The sequence below is a fragment of the Lampetra planeri genome, chromosome 27, assembly GCF_965212315.1.
Source record: "Lampetra planeri chromosome 27, kcLamPlan1.2.h2, whole genome shotgun sequence".
In the NCBI taxonomy this organism is placed as follows: domain Eukaryota; kingdom Metazoa; phylum Chordata; class Hyperoartia; order Petromyzontiformes; family Petromyzontidae; genus Lampetra; species Lampetra planeri.
In genome coordinates this window covers 10,059,213-10,078,700 of record NC_136133.1, presented here as the reverse complement: position 1 = coordinate 10,078,700, position 19,488 = coordinate 10,059,213, and the positions used below count along the sequence as shown (strand labels likewise).

The window sequence follows — 19,488 nt, the reverse complement described above, 5'->3', positions numbered from 1 at the left end:
GAGGGGCAGCTCGGACAGTACATTTCATTAAAGCATGTTTTTCTTTAAAGTATTTTTTAATATTGTATTTCCCATTGACTCACTCACATGTTAAAAGCTGAGCCTACTTTTCAGCCCCAATTTTTTCAATCTTTAACAACCTTTTCTATGGCAGAAATACCAATGATATTTTTGAAATAAAGTAATAAGCTTTCGATTTAAAGCTTTCGTGACTGCAGGGATTCATCTTCTTGGTTCTTTCGGTAAAGTCACGTAGAGTGGAAATAATAAAATAATAATAAATTAAACATAATAAAATAATTCTCACGACGTTTCAGCCACACCGCAAGCAGCCGTCCTCAGGTGAAGAACAGGTCTGTCGAGAAGACAGAGTCTGAATGACACACCCCAGGCTTGGAGCGTCTATTTAAGCTGGGTTGGAGGGGGGGAGAGCGCCTTGACAAAATAATTTGCATATCAAGAGGAATTTAGCATATTTATGGGAAATGCAGATATGTGATTAGTACTACTATGTGATATGCGTAGGAGGTGGGCGGGGGGTTTAAAGTCATATTATGCCCGTGCATTATGCAGGATTAGCAGCATCAAAGGGAGGGGATAGGGGTAGCATTAATAAAGGGAAGGAATGTTAATAGTAGTAGCTCAGCTTATTGAAGAGTATATTTAGTATACTGATGATACTATGTAGTTTATATTTTAGTTGTTTACGTGGTGGTTTAGTTACTGCAGCTACATACTATTAACATTCCTTCCCTTTATTAATGTCATATTATGCCCGTGCATAATGCACGGGCATAATATGACTTTAAACTCCCCGCCCACCTCCTACGCATTTCACTAGTACTAATCGCATATCTGCATATCCCATAAATATGCTAAATTCCTCTTGATATGCAAATTATTTTGTCAAGGCGCTCTCCCCCCTCCAACCCAGCTTAAATAGACGCTCCAAGCCTGGGGTGTGTCATTCAAACTCTGTCTTCTCGACAGACCTGTTCTTCACCTGAGGACGGCTGCTTGCGTTGTGGCCGAAACGTCGTGAGAATTATTTTATTGGTTTATTTTTATTATTTTATTATTTCCATTCTACGTGACTTTACCGAAAGAACCAAGAAGAAGAAAAAAAGTTATAAGACTTCAAATGTAACACTTACCACACATGAAGAACCACAGTGAAAGATCCCCCATAGTAGCCTTAACAGACTGTAGGGGCAAGTGCTGTTAGCGAGCAGCACGTTTTAAGGCCAGTAACAGCACACAAGGGGTGGGTTGCCACTTCCCAGCACCACACCCAGACGCCTTTGTCTCCCTAGTGGCGTTGTTTACACACCGCACCAGGTACTAATCTGAGGCTGAGTCGACCTAGGGGATGCCCAGGACCGGTTCAAATAATCGTCACTGGTGTTGGCCGTGAGTGGGATTCGAATTCAGATCGTCGGGTTCGTAGTGCTGCGTGCTTACCCCTGCGCCACCGCTCCCACCACCACCCGCGTCACATGCACATGCACTCCAGTCCCGTGTTGTCAATCCAACTGCTGGATGAGGGCCACTCCAGGCCGTAGAGCTTGTGGGTCACTTGATTGGCCACACTTCACACTCGGGTTGCCACCTTGTTCCAGGTTTTCCCAGGAACGTTCCTCTCTTTCCCATCTGAGAAATCTGTAGGTCTTCCCGGGACATTCACCGGCATTGTCGGTTACTTCGCAAACAACAGACCGACTTCAGAGACAAAGCATGTGCATATAGTTCCCTCCTCTTCCGGTATTGAAATATTCCGCCTGCAACAGCTTCACAATCAACTTCTGCTTTCGGTTTGCGTTTACGGTTGCCACATACCTTTTGTCGTGCGCAGAACCTCAACTCTGAGCGATCTCGTTTGCCCACAGATTCACATCAGCCTCTACCGGGGTGTGCCGAACTCCAGTCCGAGCGAACCCACGATTTATGCTACATCTTTCCGCGATTACTAATTTACCCCCACTCAAATATAAACTCACGCCGCAAGTGCCCTATGAGTCGAGTAAATTACACATTACAAACGCGTGCTGATCACACGTAGTAATCTTTGTATTGAGAACGTTTTACATCTGTCGCAAAACTGGCTTAGACTCGACGATGGATCTCGAACATCTGCCAGTAAACTAGTTACAGGTCTTCGGGCCGGAGACCCCGACACTGCGCTGGTCGTATCGCGCGAGGTTTGCGCGCGCGTGCAGCAGTAGCTGATTGCACACCGTGGGCTGTGGATTGCAAACGGTGTCGATTGGGGTCCATTCAGGCTGCTACATGCACTGCTCTGTGAGATAGGACAGAGTGGACTGGTGCAGACCCTTGTAAAGAAGTAGGCGTTTGTATGTAATCTTGTGTTTGATCGGCAGCCAATGTAATTCGTCAATGTCGTGATCAGATCGATGTCGTGATGAGATAAAACTTCCACTTGCGAACTATCAGGCGATCCGCAGCATTTAACACAGACTCCGACTTCAGCAGACGCAGATTCAGAGCCGAAGATGCCGTTTGCGATAGCCCACGCGCGACTGGTAACGACCGCATCTTCGGTCTCCACGGTCAATGCACGACGGACGGTGCGCAATTATCGAAACGAATAAAAGCAGTCTGGTCAAGCGTCTGATGTGAGCAGGTGAACGTCAGCTCAACGCCAAGGACACCGAGACATAACTGTACTGCATTCGACACTGGGGTGCTAACAGCCATTTAGGTGAATGGATTACAGCTAACCCGAGCGAGCTGAGGGCGAGTCCAGTGTGGTACAATGACCGTGTTAGAGACTGATCCAGCACCGCACGCATTTCACGTGGAGGAACCACAATCATTTATACACATGCTTATACGCACATATATAACAAAGACTTCCCCACGTATATACTTAGAAATTGGATGTTAAAGATCCGGTAAAATCATCAATCGATGGGGTTTGACACCTCTTCCACAGATCAAACGTGGACATATCTTCCAGTCAGCCCATGTATATCTGCACTCTATAGTTCACTGTACTGAAAATACAATTCAACCACAACACAACACAGATCTTGGTACAAATCAACCTCTGCGCCAAAACATGGATGCCAATTATTGGACTGTACCGGGTCAAACCGGAATAGGTGTCACTCAGATTGTTATCGGTCTTTGTTGAGACTTAAGTCAACTGGTAAACACGACAGCAAATGTTATTCAAAAAAAGCTTTACTGGACAAAGATGGAATACAGGAGTGGGTTCTGTAAACAGGCCTATGGCCAACTTCTATGGAATGTCAACAGTGCTATCTTTGAACACTACCAGGGGCAGTTAATGGTAATCGTTGCCTTGAGTGGCTTGTCGAGGGACCATTTCACATTTCTGCCCCGATAGAGAGCAAATGGGAGTGTCCACTCGCGATTCGAGATGTCATCACATGACAAGGATGGCAACTTACAATCAGATCATGTAAAAGTCTACCCAGGAGGCAGTGTGCTCAACAGATCGATCATTGTTAATCAAATTCACTTTTTAATTTAAAAAAAACCTCAAACACGTGCATCAATAACTCTTTCAAAAAGTATATTCGGTGACGTATTGGGCAATAGCCCTTATTCACAGCACATGTATGCAATGGCCCTTCTTCATTGCACGTGTTGAGTGTTTTTTTTTGTTGTGATTGTGCACCACAGCCAACGTAGGGTCACCAAATAATTGTTAGCGTTACCAATTTTTGTTTCGATTGATCAGACAACTTCTGCCGTGCCAAGCCATTTATGTATAATGTTTTTGTTCGTAGGTGTTCAGCGTAGACGCACCGATGGCGACGATTACCTTCAAATTGCCCCAGTCAATTGGGACACAAATCCTGGACATGCAGTGGTCAACGTCGAAAGGAGTTTCCCCTTAGAGCGATTTCTTATAATCTAAACGATATGCAAGCATTCTCAACCGAGAAGCGACGATCACCGATCCTTTAACGATCCCATCACTGAGTCACGTGGCTCTTCTTCTGCACCAGCAGGGGAGAGTCCCAGACGGCAGGCACCTTGAACCTCGAGAACATTTGCAAACCCACGTGGACGAGGGAAAAATATATCGAAAGGGAGAAAGAAAAAACGCACCTTAAATTGCCGCTGTGGTGCAAAACCGAAACCCTTAATAACTGCAAAATATCACCGTCTTGTGAAAAAATTAGTGTCTCACAAAGGAGGTTAAAATTTTTAATCCGATGCATTCTTTGTGGCTGCCAGCACAATACGCGAGGGTGCCCTCCTCTGCGTTTGGGCAAGGCCCTTGTTGAATTGTTGTACAGTTTTTGGTCAAACACTGCTGCACTGAAATACAATGCTGGAGTCAAACTCGATGCCATAATCCAAACTCTACCTGCCCCATTTTGACCAGACATGACTTTCGTGCATCCACTAACATACCCTGCGAGTAGCACAGCTTGTGCCGATTGGTGGAAGTGGTGCCTCTGCGTAAGTTTTAGCGGTTGTATGGCGCAGCTCTCCGACTTGTATTTGGGTTGTCTTGTTCTGTCAGTTAAAACTTCAGTTTCTTCAGTTGAGGAACTTCAATTCCTGAAGAAACTCCTCCAGCACGTCAGAGTGAAATGTCAGACATTGGGCCGAACCATGCGCGGTACGACCCCGGAAACGCATCGCGGAGGTGGGAGCTGTGTTCGTCATGGCGCACAGAGAGAGTGTTTCTAACTCCAGCGACATCACAACTCGTGTTACACTCACTCAGGACTACGACTACCGCAGCAATGACGATGGAATGTGTGTACGAATGACGCCGTTTCCCGTCGCAGTGTTCCCATCCATGCCACACTTCTCAACAGCTAGAGAACCAAAGGCGCAGTTGAAAAAGCCGCGCGCATTGACATTGGGGGCATGTGATGTTTGCGAATATGATGTTATTGTAAAGAGATGATAGAATGTGGCACCGAAGTTGCAAAAATGCGTAAAGTGATAACGATGCGGAGCTACGGACGTCAGCAGGAGGCAGCAGGGCAATATGCTTTGCTGTGCTGTAAAACCGCAGCGTTGACCAGTGTGCACGGCATGGGGAAGGCTCTCATCTAGCAGCTAATGGAAATGTACCTAATCATAAAAGTGATAATACAACATTTATTATGCCAATGAGGCAATGGTGATTATATCAGTACTCCTGTTGATGTAGTGGTGACGATGGTGAGATGATGATGGCAATAGTGATGATAATTTGGAGTCTCCTAGGAGTGCAAACTTAGAGTGAAACTCGGCTCCCGACTGCCCGGTGCATGCACCTCATCCCCCTTCTCTCTTCCCCCCTACCTCCACTCCCCCTCCCCTCAGCCGTAGTGACTGGCCCTTTGCCCTGTGCTACTGGAGGAAGAGGATGCTGAATGCCATGGCAATGCACGCCACTCCCACATACGCGCTCTTCCGTTCACCTGCACACACCCACACAAACGCACGCACGTACGTGTACACATACACACACACGTGCGTGCCAGAACACATGCACAGGCACGTGCTTGAATGCACAGAAGCAAAGAACACACAATAACAACAAAAACAAAGATCCCCCGTATAGCTGTAATATACTGTTGGGGCAAGTGGAGTTAGCAAGTACCTATGAAGGCCAGGACGGTACAGGAGGGAGTGGGTGGCCAGCACCATGCCCGACTGCCAGTCTCCCGAGTGGTAATATTTTCTCACAGCAGTAGGTATTCATTTGAGGTTGAGTCGTCCAAGGGGAGGCCCCGTGAGCGGGAATTGAACTCGAGACACCGGGTTCATAATGCAGGGTGCTAACAACTACACTACCACTCCCCACAAGTACAAACACACACACGTGCAAGCACACACAGGCACGCAAACATACGTGTAGTCAGACTTGCATGTAGAACACTACGCATGCACGCACTTAAATAAATGCACGTACACGCACACATGCACGCACGCAGGCACACACATACACGCGTGCATTAATTAATACAGCACAATGCAAAGGAGTGCAACGGCATGACAGCAACAGGAGCATGCCCGTGGGCACCCAAACCCTTCATAACGCACCTATCCTGGCACACTTCCAAAAAATGCCGAGAATTCTGTGAACAGAAGAAAATAAATGAAAATTACAAAAAAATTTGCAATAGTCCATTCTCTGGTCAATATTATTTAAGAAGAGGCAATTTACAATGCATTCGTTTAGAAAAAATAATAATAAAATAGAATACAATTTAAAATAATAAAAGCAAAAAACCCACGACGTTTTGATCGCAATACAAGCGGTCTTCATCAGGCGGAGAGAAAAGAGGGCAGGCAGGAAAGTGCTGCCCCCTACAGTGTGGTACAGAGGTCAGAGGTAGTTCTGGGATATCTGGTGCTGCAGGCTGTTCTCTAGACACAAAGGGTTGCACTGCTCTAGGACAAATTTACGAATTGGATTCTTCGTCTCATGGCATGATGCCGATAGCCCAGTCGGGATAGAATTGAAGATAAAGATTACAAAGAACTAATTGGCCTGTGGCCTGCTTGCTCCACGTATTTGATTTTATGCTTTTACCTTAAAACAGGAATGTTCAACCTTTGTAGGCCCCACCTCCTTATTCCTCCATCTCCACCCCCTTCCTCGTTAGGAAGGGGGTGGAGCCTCTTTTGGCTCCGCACCTTTCCTTTTTAGGACACGCCCCCTTCTTCTTTAGACCCCACCTATTTCTGTTTAGGCCCAATTCCCTCCTCCGGACACACGGTTGGGCTTGTTTGGGTAGTGGTGGGCGGGGGACAGTGGGGAGGGGGTAGGAACGGCTTCAAGACAACCAAAATCCCCCTTGGAGCAATGTAATAATAGATTTATATCCCCCTGCCGCTCACCCGGTCTTGTTGTGGTCCAGCATGGAGGGGAAGAGCGCCCGCACATACGCGCACGTGCACACCAGCAGCAGCAGCACCGTCAGCAGCGCCTGGAAGTTAAATATTGCCGACTGGAGGGAAGGAGGCAGATGGGAGAGACACGAGGCATTTAACTTGTTAAATCGGGTAGTGGGAAAACGGCCAGACAGAAACAGTTGGAATCTGGCAGGCCACCCTGATTAACGCTGCAGACATATTAATCGTTAACTACTACGCGCTGTTTGCATTATAATGGGTGTTTCAGATCCTATTTACATAATTTTAAATGAGGCCATTGTATGATGGCATCATAGTGAAAATTTTACCAATTAGAAAACTTACTTCGAACGTAACACAAAATTGCCCCCTACTGTGAAACTACTGGAGACTGTATGGATGACAACAGCACCTACCTTTGTGTTGCTAGCCTTGCGCTGTGAAAGCACCAATACAAAATGTACTGAATTATTATGAATCGCAACACTCAAACAATGACCAAGAGTATTTGTTTGGTGACTATGAGGGTTTTACTAAAAAAAAGTGATACATCCATAAAGTAGAGACTTGTGCTGATAGGAGATGGATTCTAAACGGTGGATTGCAAGTTCACCGTTTACAGTAGATTAAGTGGTTAAAAAAAATAATACAGTTCGCAATTTTTTAAATCAATCAAATCTTCATTTCTATAGCACAATTTCATGCAAAGGATGCCATTCAAAGTTCTGTACAGATAAAAACACATTAATAGACTAATTCACAAGAAGAACAAAAGCAAATTCCATATAAAACAAACTTGCATTATAATAAATTACTATCGAAGGAATATAAATAAATAACACTATAAAATAATCTTAAGTAAAAGCAAGTCTAAAAAGGTGAGTTTTTAGATTCAACGTAAAACTGCTTCATGATTGTGAAGCCCTCAGATCCCCTGGCAAGCTGTTCCACAGGTGAGGACCATACACACTGAAGGCCACTTCTCCGTGAGTTTTGGTCCTGGCCCTTGGGTCGACAAAAAGACCAGAACCGGAGGATCTGAGGAATTTTGTTGGTTCATATCTACAAAGCATAGAAGACATGTATGCTGGTGCCAAACCATTCAACGATTTAAAAACCAATATATTTTTTAAATTAATCCTTTGACTGACCGGCAGCCAGTGCAAGGACCGTAACATAGGTGTTACGTGGGAGTTCTTTCTGGTTTTCATGACCACCCATGCTGCGGCATTCTGAATAAGTTGTAGGTGACATTGACTTTTCCAGAAGACCGAAAAAGAAAGCATTGCAGTAGTCAAGTCTGCTGGTAATAAAAGCATGAATCAGTTTCTCAGTAGTTAACCGAGAGAGAAAAGGCTGCACCTTAACCATATTTCTAAGATGATAGAAAGCTGTTTTGGTGATATATCTGTGGGCTTCAAAGTTCAAATCCTAATCAATCAAAACACCTACGTTTTAACCTGCTGTTTGGCGTTTTCTGTCGGCGAGCATACATTTGTGAGCAGTTAATCTCTATGGGCTTTTGCTCCAATTACCAGGACCTCTGTTTGGTCTTTGTTAAGTGCCAGGAAATTCAGTGCCATCTACATTTTAATATCATCAATGCACTTCATAAGGGTATCGATGGGGCTTACATCATTCGGAGAAACCGAAATGTATAGTTGCGTATCGTCAGCGTAGCAATGAAAATCAATCTCATGTTTCCTGATGATATCACCTCGTGGTAGCATATAGATGCTAAATGAAACAGGTCCCAGAATGGAGCCTTGTGGAACACCACACGTAATTTCTGTCTTTGAGGACGACAGATCACCTAAAAATACGAATTGCTCTCTGCCGGTCAAATAGCTCTTAAACAAATTTGCAACTGTACCGGAGAGGTCGACCCATCTCTGCAATCTCTCAAAAAGAATATTGTAATCAACCATGTCAAACTCTGCACTAATGTCCAAAAGCACAAGGACGGATCATTTTTTGTCATCAGTGTTCAATCTTAAATCATTAACAACCTTACCAAATGCAGTTTCAGTGTAGGCTTTCATGACCAATATGGTTCGTAATAAATGTTTGGATCAGATCGCGTAAGTAAAATATGTGTTATACACATTAGTACACTCCAGCACAGCGGCTACTTCCTCTCTGTTGTTTATTGTTGTTCCTCGCAGCAGCTTTTTGCTAAACCATTTGAACAAAGACAGTCCCTGCATCGCGAGCTTTCAGATGAGCTTCTGCGGCCGACTGGAACGCTCTTCCTTCCGATGTTAAGAAGCCACTGGAGCTATGCACTTTTAAGTCGAGATTGAAAACTAATATCTTTAGAACTACTTTTTGTGTTTAGTTTGTTGTCTTTCCCCCACATCTCCGATTAGCACGGTTGGCTACATATGGTACGAAATACGAGTTGAAGGTACCAAAAAAAAACCAATGACATTAAATGTATGCGTTCTGCACTTCATTTGCCAAAATTTCAACTGAGAATAATAAAATGTCGACTTGACTGTCATGCAATGAACATTTATCTGGGTGCGAAAGTGCTGCCCCCTAGTTTGTGGATAAAAATAGGTCACTTGAAGGGAACTTAAGGGAGTTGTGCACAATACGGTACTTGGTATTACACAAGGAGTAAAAGCAATTCTGCGAGGATTCATCCCAGGGCATGCTGCCGAAAGCACAATGACAATAAAGTTTTGGGGATGACGACAAAAAAAAGGAAAAATGACTAAATATAGCAAAGCGATTAACTTCAGCCACTGTAGACGATTAACAAACCAAATCTAAAAATCTCTCCATGTTTATCAAAAAGCTGACGTTTCGGGCAATGAAACTGCTTATTAGCAGCAGGTCCATTGCCCAAAAGTCCACATCATCAAGAATGCATGCTCTAACCACTGCTGGATGAAGGCCTCATTAAGTCATGACGCCTAAACAAACATAACATGTTTATGCACTCGCAATAGTCAAACCGATTAAGTCATGTATGCAAGCATTTGCCGCACCAATTATAGTTTCAGCTCACTCAATCGTAAAGTCGAAGAACAATTGTCACAGCCAAAAGTAGCAATTGTACACAAGTCCACGTTAAGCCTTAACTCAAGACACCGGCCCATGTCGCAATAACCCAGAGTTCGACTTCGCAACAGCGACCGTAGCTAATGACTGGCAAAATTCTCACGCACTGACCATCTGTGTGTAGTCTAATAACCAAAATTAAACATCAACATCACCACCTGCCGCGAGCAATAACACTGCTGAACGTCTCACACCCATCCCCAAAGCCGTCACCACCGCGATGTCACAATCCACACACTTCCCTGCACGCGAGCTGATTTTACTGAACTCATTACAAACAAATAAAGCATTCAACTAAACGATAACAAACAAAATACAAAGTAAAAGCTGCCACGTATGCAGGCCCGAGACGGCGAGGGCGACCTCGACTAGCGGTTTTGGCCGCGCGAGCTGAAAGGCAACGCGGCCACCGCGACAGTACCAATAGCAGGCCTCGATATCTGCCAGGCCGCAGACATCGATCTGTGTTTTAAGCTAAATTAAATTAACTTAAAACTAAGTTTACATGCTAATAGAGGCGGCGACAGTTGCACTCGAGTGATTAAACTGTTAAAGGGTTTAAAATAAGCGTGGGTATGCGGGTAAGGCCGTGTACCATAGCGGCTGGTTGTGGTGAGGCAGGAGACAGCAGTCAAAGCCACTAGAGGGCGAAATGGCGAAGTTGAGGACTTCCGAAAAAAAATATTAAATAAGTTTCACTCGACAGTAGCAGCACAGCCCTCTCATCTCACTCTGCCTCCTCTCGGTTTACTGTACCTCTCTCCTCTCAGCTCCCTCTCCTACCTCTCCCCTCTCAGCTCACTCTCCTACCTCTACCCTCTCAGCTCACTCTCCTACCTATCCCCTCTCTGCTCAATCTCCTACCTCTCCTCTCTAATCTCACTCTCCTACGTCTCCCCTCTCAGCTCACTCTCCTACCACTCCCCTCTCAGCTCACTCTCCTACCTCTCCCCTCTCATCTCACTCTCCTACCTCTCCCCTCTCATCTCACTCTCCTACCTCTCCCCTCTCAGCTCACTCTCCTACCTCTCCCCTCAGCTCACTCTCCTACCTCTCCCCTCTCAGCTCACTTTCCTACCTCTCCCCTCTCAGCTGACTCTCATACCTCTCCCCTCTCAGCTCACTCTCCTACCTCTCCCCTCTCAGCTCACGCTCCTACCTTTCCCCTCTCATCTCACTCTCCGACCTCTCCCCTCTCATCTCACTCTCCTGCACTCTCCCCTCTCAGCTCACTCTCCTACCTCTCCCCTCTCATCTCCCTCTCCTACCTCTCCCCTCTCATCGCACTCTACCTCTCCCCTCTCATCTCACTCTCCTACCTCTCCCCTTTCAGCTCACTTTCCTACCTCTCCCCTCTCAGCTCACTCTCTTGCCTCTCCCCTCTCAGCTCACTCTCCTACGTCTCCCCTCTCATCTCACTGTCATACCTCTCTCCTCTCATCTCACTCACCTGCACTCATCAACATCTCCCCTCTCATCTCACTCTACCTCCCCCATCTCATCTCACTCGCCTGCACTCTCCGACCTCTCCCCTCTCAGCTCACTCTCATACCTCTCCCCTCTCAGCTGACTCTCATACCTCTCCCCTCTCAGCTCACTCTCCTACTTCTCCCCTCTCAGCTCACTATCCTACCTCTCCCCTCTCATCTCACTCTCCTTCCTCTCCCCTCTCAGCTCACTCTCCTTCCTCTCCCCTCTCAACTCACTCTCCTACCTCTCCCCTCTCAGCTTACTCTCCTACCTCTCCCCTCTCATCTCACTCACCTACATCTCCCTTCTAATCTCACTCTCCTACCTCTCCCCTCTCAGTTCACTCTCCTACCTCTCCCCTCTCAGCTCACTCTCCTACCTCTCCCCTCTCAGCTCACTCTACCTCTCCCCTCTAATCTCACTCTCCTACCTCTCAGCTCACTCTCCTACCTCTCCCCTCTCAGCTCACTCTCCTACCTCTCCCCTCTCAGCTCACTCTCCTACCTCTCCCCTCTCACTACCTCTCCCCTCTCATCTCACTCTACCTCTCCCATCTCACTCGCATGCACTCTCCTACATCTCCCCTCTCATCTCACTCTACTCCCCTCCCCTAATCTCACTCTCCTGCACTCACCTACATCTCGCCTCTCATCTCACTCTACCTCTCCCATCTCATCTCACTCTCCTGCACTCACCTACATCTCCCCTCTCATCTCACTCTACCTCTCCCATCTCATCACACTCGCCTGCACTCACCTACATCTCCCCTCTCATCTCACTCTACTCCCCTCTCCCCTCTCAGTTCACTTTCCAACCTCTCCCCTCTCAGCTCACTCTCCTACCTCTCCCCTCTCATCTCACTATCCTTCCTCTCCCCTCTCAGCTCACTCTCCTTCCTCTCCCCTCTCAACTCACTCTCCTACCTCTCCCCTCTCATCTCACTCACCTACATCTCCCCTCTAATCTCACTCTCCTACCTCTCCCCTCTCAGCTCACTCTCCTACCTCTCCCCTCTCAGCTCACTCTCCTACCTCTGCCCTCTAATCTCACTCTCCTACCTCTCCCCTCTAATCTCCCTCTCCTACCTCTCTCCTCTCATCGCACTCTACCTCTCCCCTCTCATCTCACTCTCCTACCTCTCCCCTCTCAGCTCACTTTCCTACTTCTCCCCTCTCAGCTCACTCTCCTACCTCTCCCCTCTCAGCTCACTCTCCTACCTCCCCCCTCTAATCTCACTCTCCTACCTCTCCCCTCTCATCTCCCTCTCCTACCTCTCCCCTCTCATCGCACTCTACCTCTCCCCTCTCATCTCACTCTCCTACCTCTCCCCTCTCAGCTCACTTTCCTACTTCTCCCCTCTCAGCTCACTCTCCTACCTCTCCCCTCTCAACTCACTCTCCTACGTCTCCCCTCTCATCTCACTGTCATACCTCTCTCCTCTCATCTCACTCGCCTGCACTCACCAACATCTTCCCTCTCATCTCACTTTACCTCTCCCATCTCATCTCACTCGCCTGCACTCTCCTACCTCTCCCCTCTCAGCTCACTCTCATACCTCTCTCCTCTCAGCTGACTCTCATACCTCTCCCCTCTCAACTCACTCTCCTACGTCTCCCCTCTCATCTCACTGTCATACCTCTCTCCTCTCATCTCACTCGCCTGCACTCACCAACATCTCCCCTCTCATCTCACTCTACCTCTCCCATCTCATCTCACTCGCCTGCACTCTCCTACCTCTCCCCTCTCAGCTCACTCTCATATCTCTCCCCTCTCAGCTGAATCTCATACCTCTCCCCTCTCAGCTCACTCTCCTACCTCTCCCCTCTCAGCTCACTCTCCTACCTCTCCCCTCTCAGCTCACTCTCCTACCTCTCCCCTCTCAGCTTACTCTCCTACCTCTTCCCTCTCAGCTCACTATCCTACCTCTCCCCTCTCAGCTCACTCTCCTACCTCTCCCCTCTCAGCTCACTCTCCTACCTATCTCCTCTCATCTCACTCTCATACCTCTACCATCTCAGCTCTCCTACCTCTCTCCTCTCAGCTCACTCTCCTACCTCTCCTCACTCAGCTCACTCTCCTACCTCTCTCCTCTCAGCTCACTCTCCTACCTCTCCTCTCTCAGCTCACTCTCCTACCTCTCCCCTCTCAACTCACTCTCCTACCTCTCCACTCTCAGCTCACTCTCCTACCTCTCCCCTCTCAGCTCACTCTCCTACCTCTCCACTCCCAGCTCACTCTCCTACCTCTCCCCTCTCAGCTTACTCTCCTACCTCTTCCATCTCAGCTCACTCTACTACCTCTCCCCTCTCAGCTCACTCTCCTTCCTCTCCCCTCTCAACTCACTCTCCTACCTCTCCACTCTCATCTCACTCTCCTACCTCTCCCGTCTCAGCTCACTCTCCTACCTCTCCCCTCTCAGCTCACTCTCCTACCTCTCCCCTCTCAGCTTACTCTCCTACCTCTTCCCTCTCAGCTCACTCTCCTACCTCTCCCCTCTCAGCTCACTCTCCTACCTCTCCCCTCTCAGCTCACTCTCCAACCTCTCCCCTCTCACCTCACTCTCCTACCTCTCCCCTCTCATCTCACTCTCCTTCCCCTCCCCTCTCAGTTCACTCTCCTTCATCTCCCCTCTCAACTCACTCTCCTACCTCTCCCCTCTCATCTCCCTCTCCTTCCTCTCCCCTCTCAGGTCACTCTCCTTCCTCTCCCATCTCAGCTCACTCTCCTACCTCTCCCCTCTCAGCTCACTCTCCTACCTCTCCCCTCTCAGCTTACTCTCCTACCTCTCCCCTCTCAGCTCACTCTCATACCTCTCAGCTGACTCTCATACCTCTCCCCTCTCAGCTCACTCTCCTACCTCTCCCCTCTCAGCTCATTAACCTACCTCTCCCCTCTCATCTCACTATCCTACCTCTCCCCTCTCAGCTCACGCTCCTACCTCTCCCCTCTCATCTCACTCTCTGACCTCTCCCCTCTCATCTCACTCTCCTACCTCTCCCCTCTCAGCTCACTCTCCTACCTCTCCCCTCTCAGCTCACTCTCCTACCTCTCCCCTCTCAGCTTACTCTCCTACCTCTTCCCTCTCAGCTCACTATCCTACCTCTCCCCTCTCAGCTCACTCTCCTACCTCTCCCCTCTCAGCTCACTTTCCTACCTCTCTCCTCTCATCTCACTCTCATACCTCTACCATCTCAGCTCTCCTACCTCTCTCCTCTCAGCTCACTCTCCTACCTCTCCTCACTCAGCTCACTCTCCTACCTCTCTCCTCTCAGCTCACTCTCCTACCTCTCCCCTCTCAGCTCACTCTTCTACCTCTCCACTCCCAGCTCACTCTCCTACCTCTCCCCTCTCAGCTTACTCTCCTACCTCTTCCATCTCAGCTCACTCTACTACCTCTCCCCTCTCAGCTCACTCTCCTACCTCTCCCCTCTCAATTCACTCTCCTACCTCTCCACTCTCATCTCACTCTCCTACCTCTCCCGTCTCAGCTCACTCTCCTACCTCTCCCCTCTCAGCTCACTCTCCTACCTCTCCCCTCTCAGCTTACTCTCCTACCTCTTCCGTCTCAGCTCACTCTCCTACCTCTCCCCTCTCAGCTCACTCTCCTACCTCTCCCCTCTCAGCTCACTCTCCAACCTCTCCCCTCTCACCTCACTCTCCTACCTCTCCCCTCTCATCTCCCTCTCCTTCCTCTCCCCTCTCAGCTCACTCTCCTTCCTCTCCCCTCTCAACTCACTCTCCTACCTCTCCCCTCTCATCTCACTCACCTACATCTCCCCTCTAATCTCCCTCTCCTACCTCTCCCCTCTCATCGCACTCTACCTCTCCCCTCTCATCTCACTCTCCTACCTCTCCCCTCTCAGCTCACTTTCCTACTTCTCCCCTCTCAGCTCACTCTCCTACCTCTCCCCTCTCAACTCACTCTCCTACGTCTCCCCTCTCATCTCACTGTCATACCTCTCTCCTCTCATCTCACTCGCCTGCACTCACCAACATCTTCCCTCTCATCTCACTCTACCTCTCCCATCTCATCTCACTCGCCTGCACTCTCCTACCTCTCCCCTCTCAGCTCACTCTCATACCTCTCTCCTCTCAGCTGACTCTCATACCTCTCCCCTCTCAACTCACTCTCCTACGTCTCCCCTCTCATCTCACTGTCATACCTCTCTCCTCTCATCTCACTCGCCTGCACTCACCAACATCTCCCCTCACATCTCACTCTACCTCTCCCATCTCATCTCACTCGCCTGCACTCTCCTACCTCTCCCCTCTCAGCTCACTCTCATACCTCTCCCCTCTCAGCTGACTCTCATACCTCTCCCCTCTCAGCTCACTCTCCTACCTCTCCCCTCTCAGCTCACTAACCTACCTCTCCCCTCTCATCTCACTATCCTACCTCTCCCCTCTCAGCTCACGCTCCTACCTCTCCCCTCTCATCTCACTCTCCGACCTCTCCCCTCTCATCTCACTCTCCTACCTCTCCCCTCTCAGCTCACTCTCCTACCTCTCCCCTCTCAGCTCACTCTCCTACCTCTCCCCTCTCAGCTTACTCTCCTACCTCTTCTCTCTCAGCTCACTATCCTACCTCTCCCCTCTCAGCTCACTCTCCTACCTCTCCCCTCTCAGCTCACTCTCCTACCTCTCTCCTCTCATCTCACTCTCATACCTCTACCATCTCAGCTCTCCTACCTCTTTCCTCTCAGCTCACTCTCCTACCTCTCCTCACTCAGGTCACTCTCCTACCTCTCTCCTTTCTCAGCTCACTCTCCTACCTCTCCCCTCTCAACTCACTCTCCTACCTCTCCACTCTCAGCTCACTCTCCTACCTCTCCCCTCTCAGCTCACTCTCCTACCTTTCCACTCCTAGCTCACTCTCCTACCTCTCCCCTCTCAGCTTACTCTCCTACCTCTTCCATCTCAGCTCACTCTACTACCTCTCCCCTCTCAGCTCACTCTCCTACCTCTCCCCTCTCAACTCACTCTCCTACCTCTCCACTCTCATCTCACTCTCCTACCTCTCCCGTCTCAGCTCACTCTCCTACCTCTCCCCTCTCAGCTCACTCTCCTACCTCTCCCCTCTCAGCTTACTCTCCTACCTCTTCCCTCTCAGCTCACTCTCCTACCTCTCCCCTCTCAGCGAACTCTCCTACCTCTCCCCTCTCAGCTCACTCTCCAACCTCTCCCCTCTCACCTCACTCTCCTACCTCTCCCCTCTCATCTCACTCTCCTTCCCCTCCCCTCTCAGTTCACTCTCCTTCCTCTTTCCTCTCAACTCACTCTCCTACCTCTCCCCTCTCATCTCCCTCTCCTTCCTCTCCCCTCTCAGCTCACTCTCCTTCCTCTCCCCTCTCAACTCACTCTCCTACCTCTCCCCTCTCATCTCACTCACCTACATCTCCCCTCTAATCTCACTCTCCTACCTCTCCCCTCTCAGCTCACTCTCCTACCTCTCCCCTCTCAGCTCACTCTCCTACCTCTCCCATCTCAGCTCACTCTCCTACCTCTCCCTTCTAATCTCACTTTCCTACCTCTCCCCTCTCATCTCCCTCTCCTACCTCTCCCCTCTCATCGCACTCTACCTCTCCCCTCTCATCTCACTCTCCAACCTCTCCTTTCTCAGCTCACTTTCCTACTTCTCCCCTCTCAGCTCACTCTCCTACCTCTCCCCTCTCAACTCACTCTCCTACGTCTCCCCTCTCATCTCACTGTCATACCTCTCTCCTCTCATCTCACTCGCCTGCACTCACCAACATCTCCCCTCTCATCTCACTCTACCTCTCCCATCTCATCTCACTCGCCTGCACTCTCCTACCTCTCCCCTCTCAGCTCACTCTCATACCTGTCCCCTCTCAGCTGACTCTCATACCTCTCCCCTCTCAACTCACTCTCCTACGTCTCCCCTCTCATCTCACTGTCATACCTCTCTCCTCTCATCTCACTCGCCTGCACTCACCAACATCTCCCCTCTCATCTCACTCTACCTCTCCCATCTCATCTCACTCGCCTGCACTCTCGTACCTCTCCCTTCTCAGCTCACTCTCATACCTCTCCCCTCTCAGCTGACTCTCATACCTCTCCCCTCTCAGCTCACTCTCCTACCTCTCCCCTCTCAGCTCACTATCCTACCTCTCCCCTCTCAGCTCACACTCCTACCTCTCCCCTCTCATCTCACTCTCCGACCTCTCCCCTCTCATCTCACTCTCCTACCTCTCCCCTCTCAGCTCACTCTCCTACCTCTCCCCTCTCATCTCACTCTCCTACCTCTCCCCTCTCAGCTTACTCTCCCACTTCTTCCCTCTCAGCTCACTCTCCTACCTCTCTCCTCTCATCTCACTCTCATTCCTCTGCCATCTCAGCTCTCCTACCTCTCTCCTCTCAGCTCACTCTCCTACCTCTCCCCTCTCAGCTTACTCTCCTACCTCTTCCCTCTCAGCTCACTCTCCTACCTCTCCCCTCTCAGCTAACTCTCCTACCTCTCCCCTCTCAGCTTACTCTCCTACCTCTTCCCTCTCAGCTCACTCTCCTACCTCTCCCCTCTCAGCTAACTCTCCTACCTCTCCCCTCTCAGCTCACTCTCCAACCTCTCCCTTCTCACCTCACTCTCCTACCTCTCCCCTCTCATCTCACTCTCCTTCCCCTCCCCTCTCAGTTCACTCTCCTTCCTCTCCCCTCTCAACTCACTCTCCTACCTCTCCCCTCTCATCTCCCTCTCCTTCCTCTCCCCTCTCAGCTCACTCTCCTTCCTCTCCCCTCTCAACTCACTCTCCTACCTCTCCCCTCTCATCTCACTCACCTACATTTCCCTCTAATCTCACTCTCCTACCTCTCCCCTCTCAGCTCACTCTCCTACCTCTCCCCTCTCAGCTCACTCTCCTACCTCTCCCCTCTCAGCTCACTCTCCTACCTCTCCCCTCTAATCTCACTCTCCTACCTCTCCCCTCTCATCTCCCTCTCCTACCTCTCCCCTCTCATCGCACTCTACCTCTCCCCTCTCATCTCACTCTCCTACCTCTCCCCTCTCAGCTCAATTTCCTACTTCTCCCCTCTCAGCTCACTCTCCTACCTCTCCCCTCTCAACTCACTCTCCTACGTCTCCCCTCTCATCTCACTGTCATACCTCTCTCCTCTCATCTCACTCGCCTGCACTCACCAACATCTCCCCTCTCATCTCACTCTACCTCTCCCATCTCATCTCACTCGCCTGCACTCTCCTACCTCTCCCCTCTCAGCTCACTCTCATACCTCTCCCCTCTCAGCTGACTCTCATACCTCTCCCCTCTCAACTCACTCTCCTACGTCTCCCCTCTCATCTCACTGTCATACCTCTCTCCTCTCATCTCACTCGCCTGCACTCACCAACATCTCCCCTCTCATCTCACTCTACCTCTCCCATCTCATCTCACTCGCCTGCACTCTCGTACCTCTCCCTTCTCAGCTCACTCTCATACCTCTCCCCTCTCAGCTGACTCTCATACCTCTCCCCTCTCAGCTCACTCTCCTACCTCTCCCCTCTCAGCTCACTATCTTACCTCTCCCCTCTCAGCTCACGCTCCTACCTCTCCCCTCTCATCTCACTCTCCGACCTCTCCCCTCTCATCTCACTCTCCTACCTCTCCCCTCTCAGCTCACTCTCCTACCTCTCCCCTCTCAGCTTACTCTCCTACCTCTTCCCTCTCAGCTCACTCTCCTACCTCTCTCCTCTCAGCTCACTCTCATACCTCTCCCCTCTCAGCTGACTCTCATACCTCTCCCCTCTCAACTCACTCTCCTACGTCTCCCCTCTCATCTCACTGTCATACCTCTCTCCTCTCATCTCACTCGCCTGCACTCACCAACATCTCCCCTCTCATCTCACTCTACCTCTCCCATCTCATCTCACTCGCCTGCACTCTCGTACCTCTCCCTTCTCAGCTCACTCTCATACCTCTCCCCTCTCAGCTGACTCTCATACCTCTCCCCTCTCAGCTCACTCTCCTATCTCTCCCCTCTCAGCTCACTATCCTACCTCTCCCCTCTCAGCTCACGCTCCTACCTCTCCCCTCTCATCTCACTCTCCGACCTCTCCCCTCTCATCTCACTCTCCTACCTCTC

General features: G+C 49.7%; 1 protein-coding gene across 1 annotated transcript; it reads right to left on the bottom strand.

Moving 5' to 3' along the window:
* Nucleotides 1-3,186: 3,186 nt before the first annotated feature.
* TMEM167A (transmembrane protein 167A) lies at nt 3,187-10,633 on the bottom strand. The gene is made up of 4 exons (XM_078607481.1): nt 10,523-10,633; nt 6,844-6,953; nt 6,043-6,077; nt 3,187-5,417 (listed from the first exon to the last, which is right to left on the bottom strand). Exons 1-4 carry the CDS (start codon nt 10,523-10,525, stop codon nt 5,347-5,349), a joined length of 219 nt encoding a protein of 72 aa, XP_078463607.1. The 5' UTR covers nt 10,526-10,633; the 3' UTR covers nt 3,187-5,346.
* Between the last annotated feature and the right edge of the window lie 8,855 nt (nt 10,634-19,488).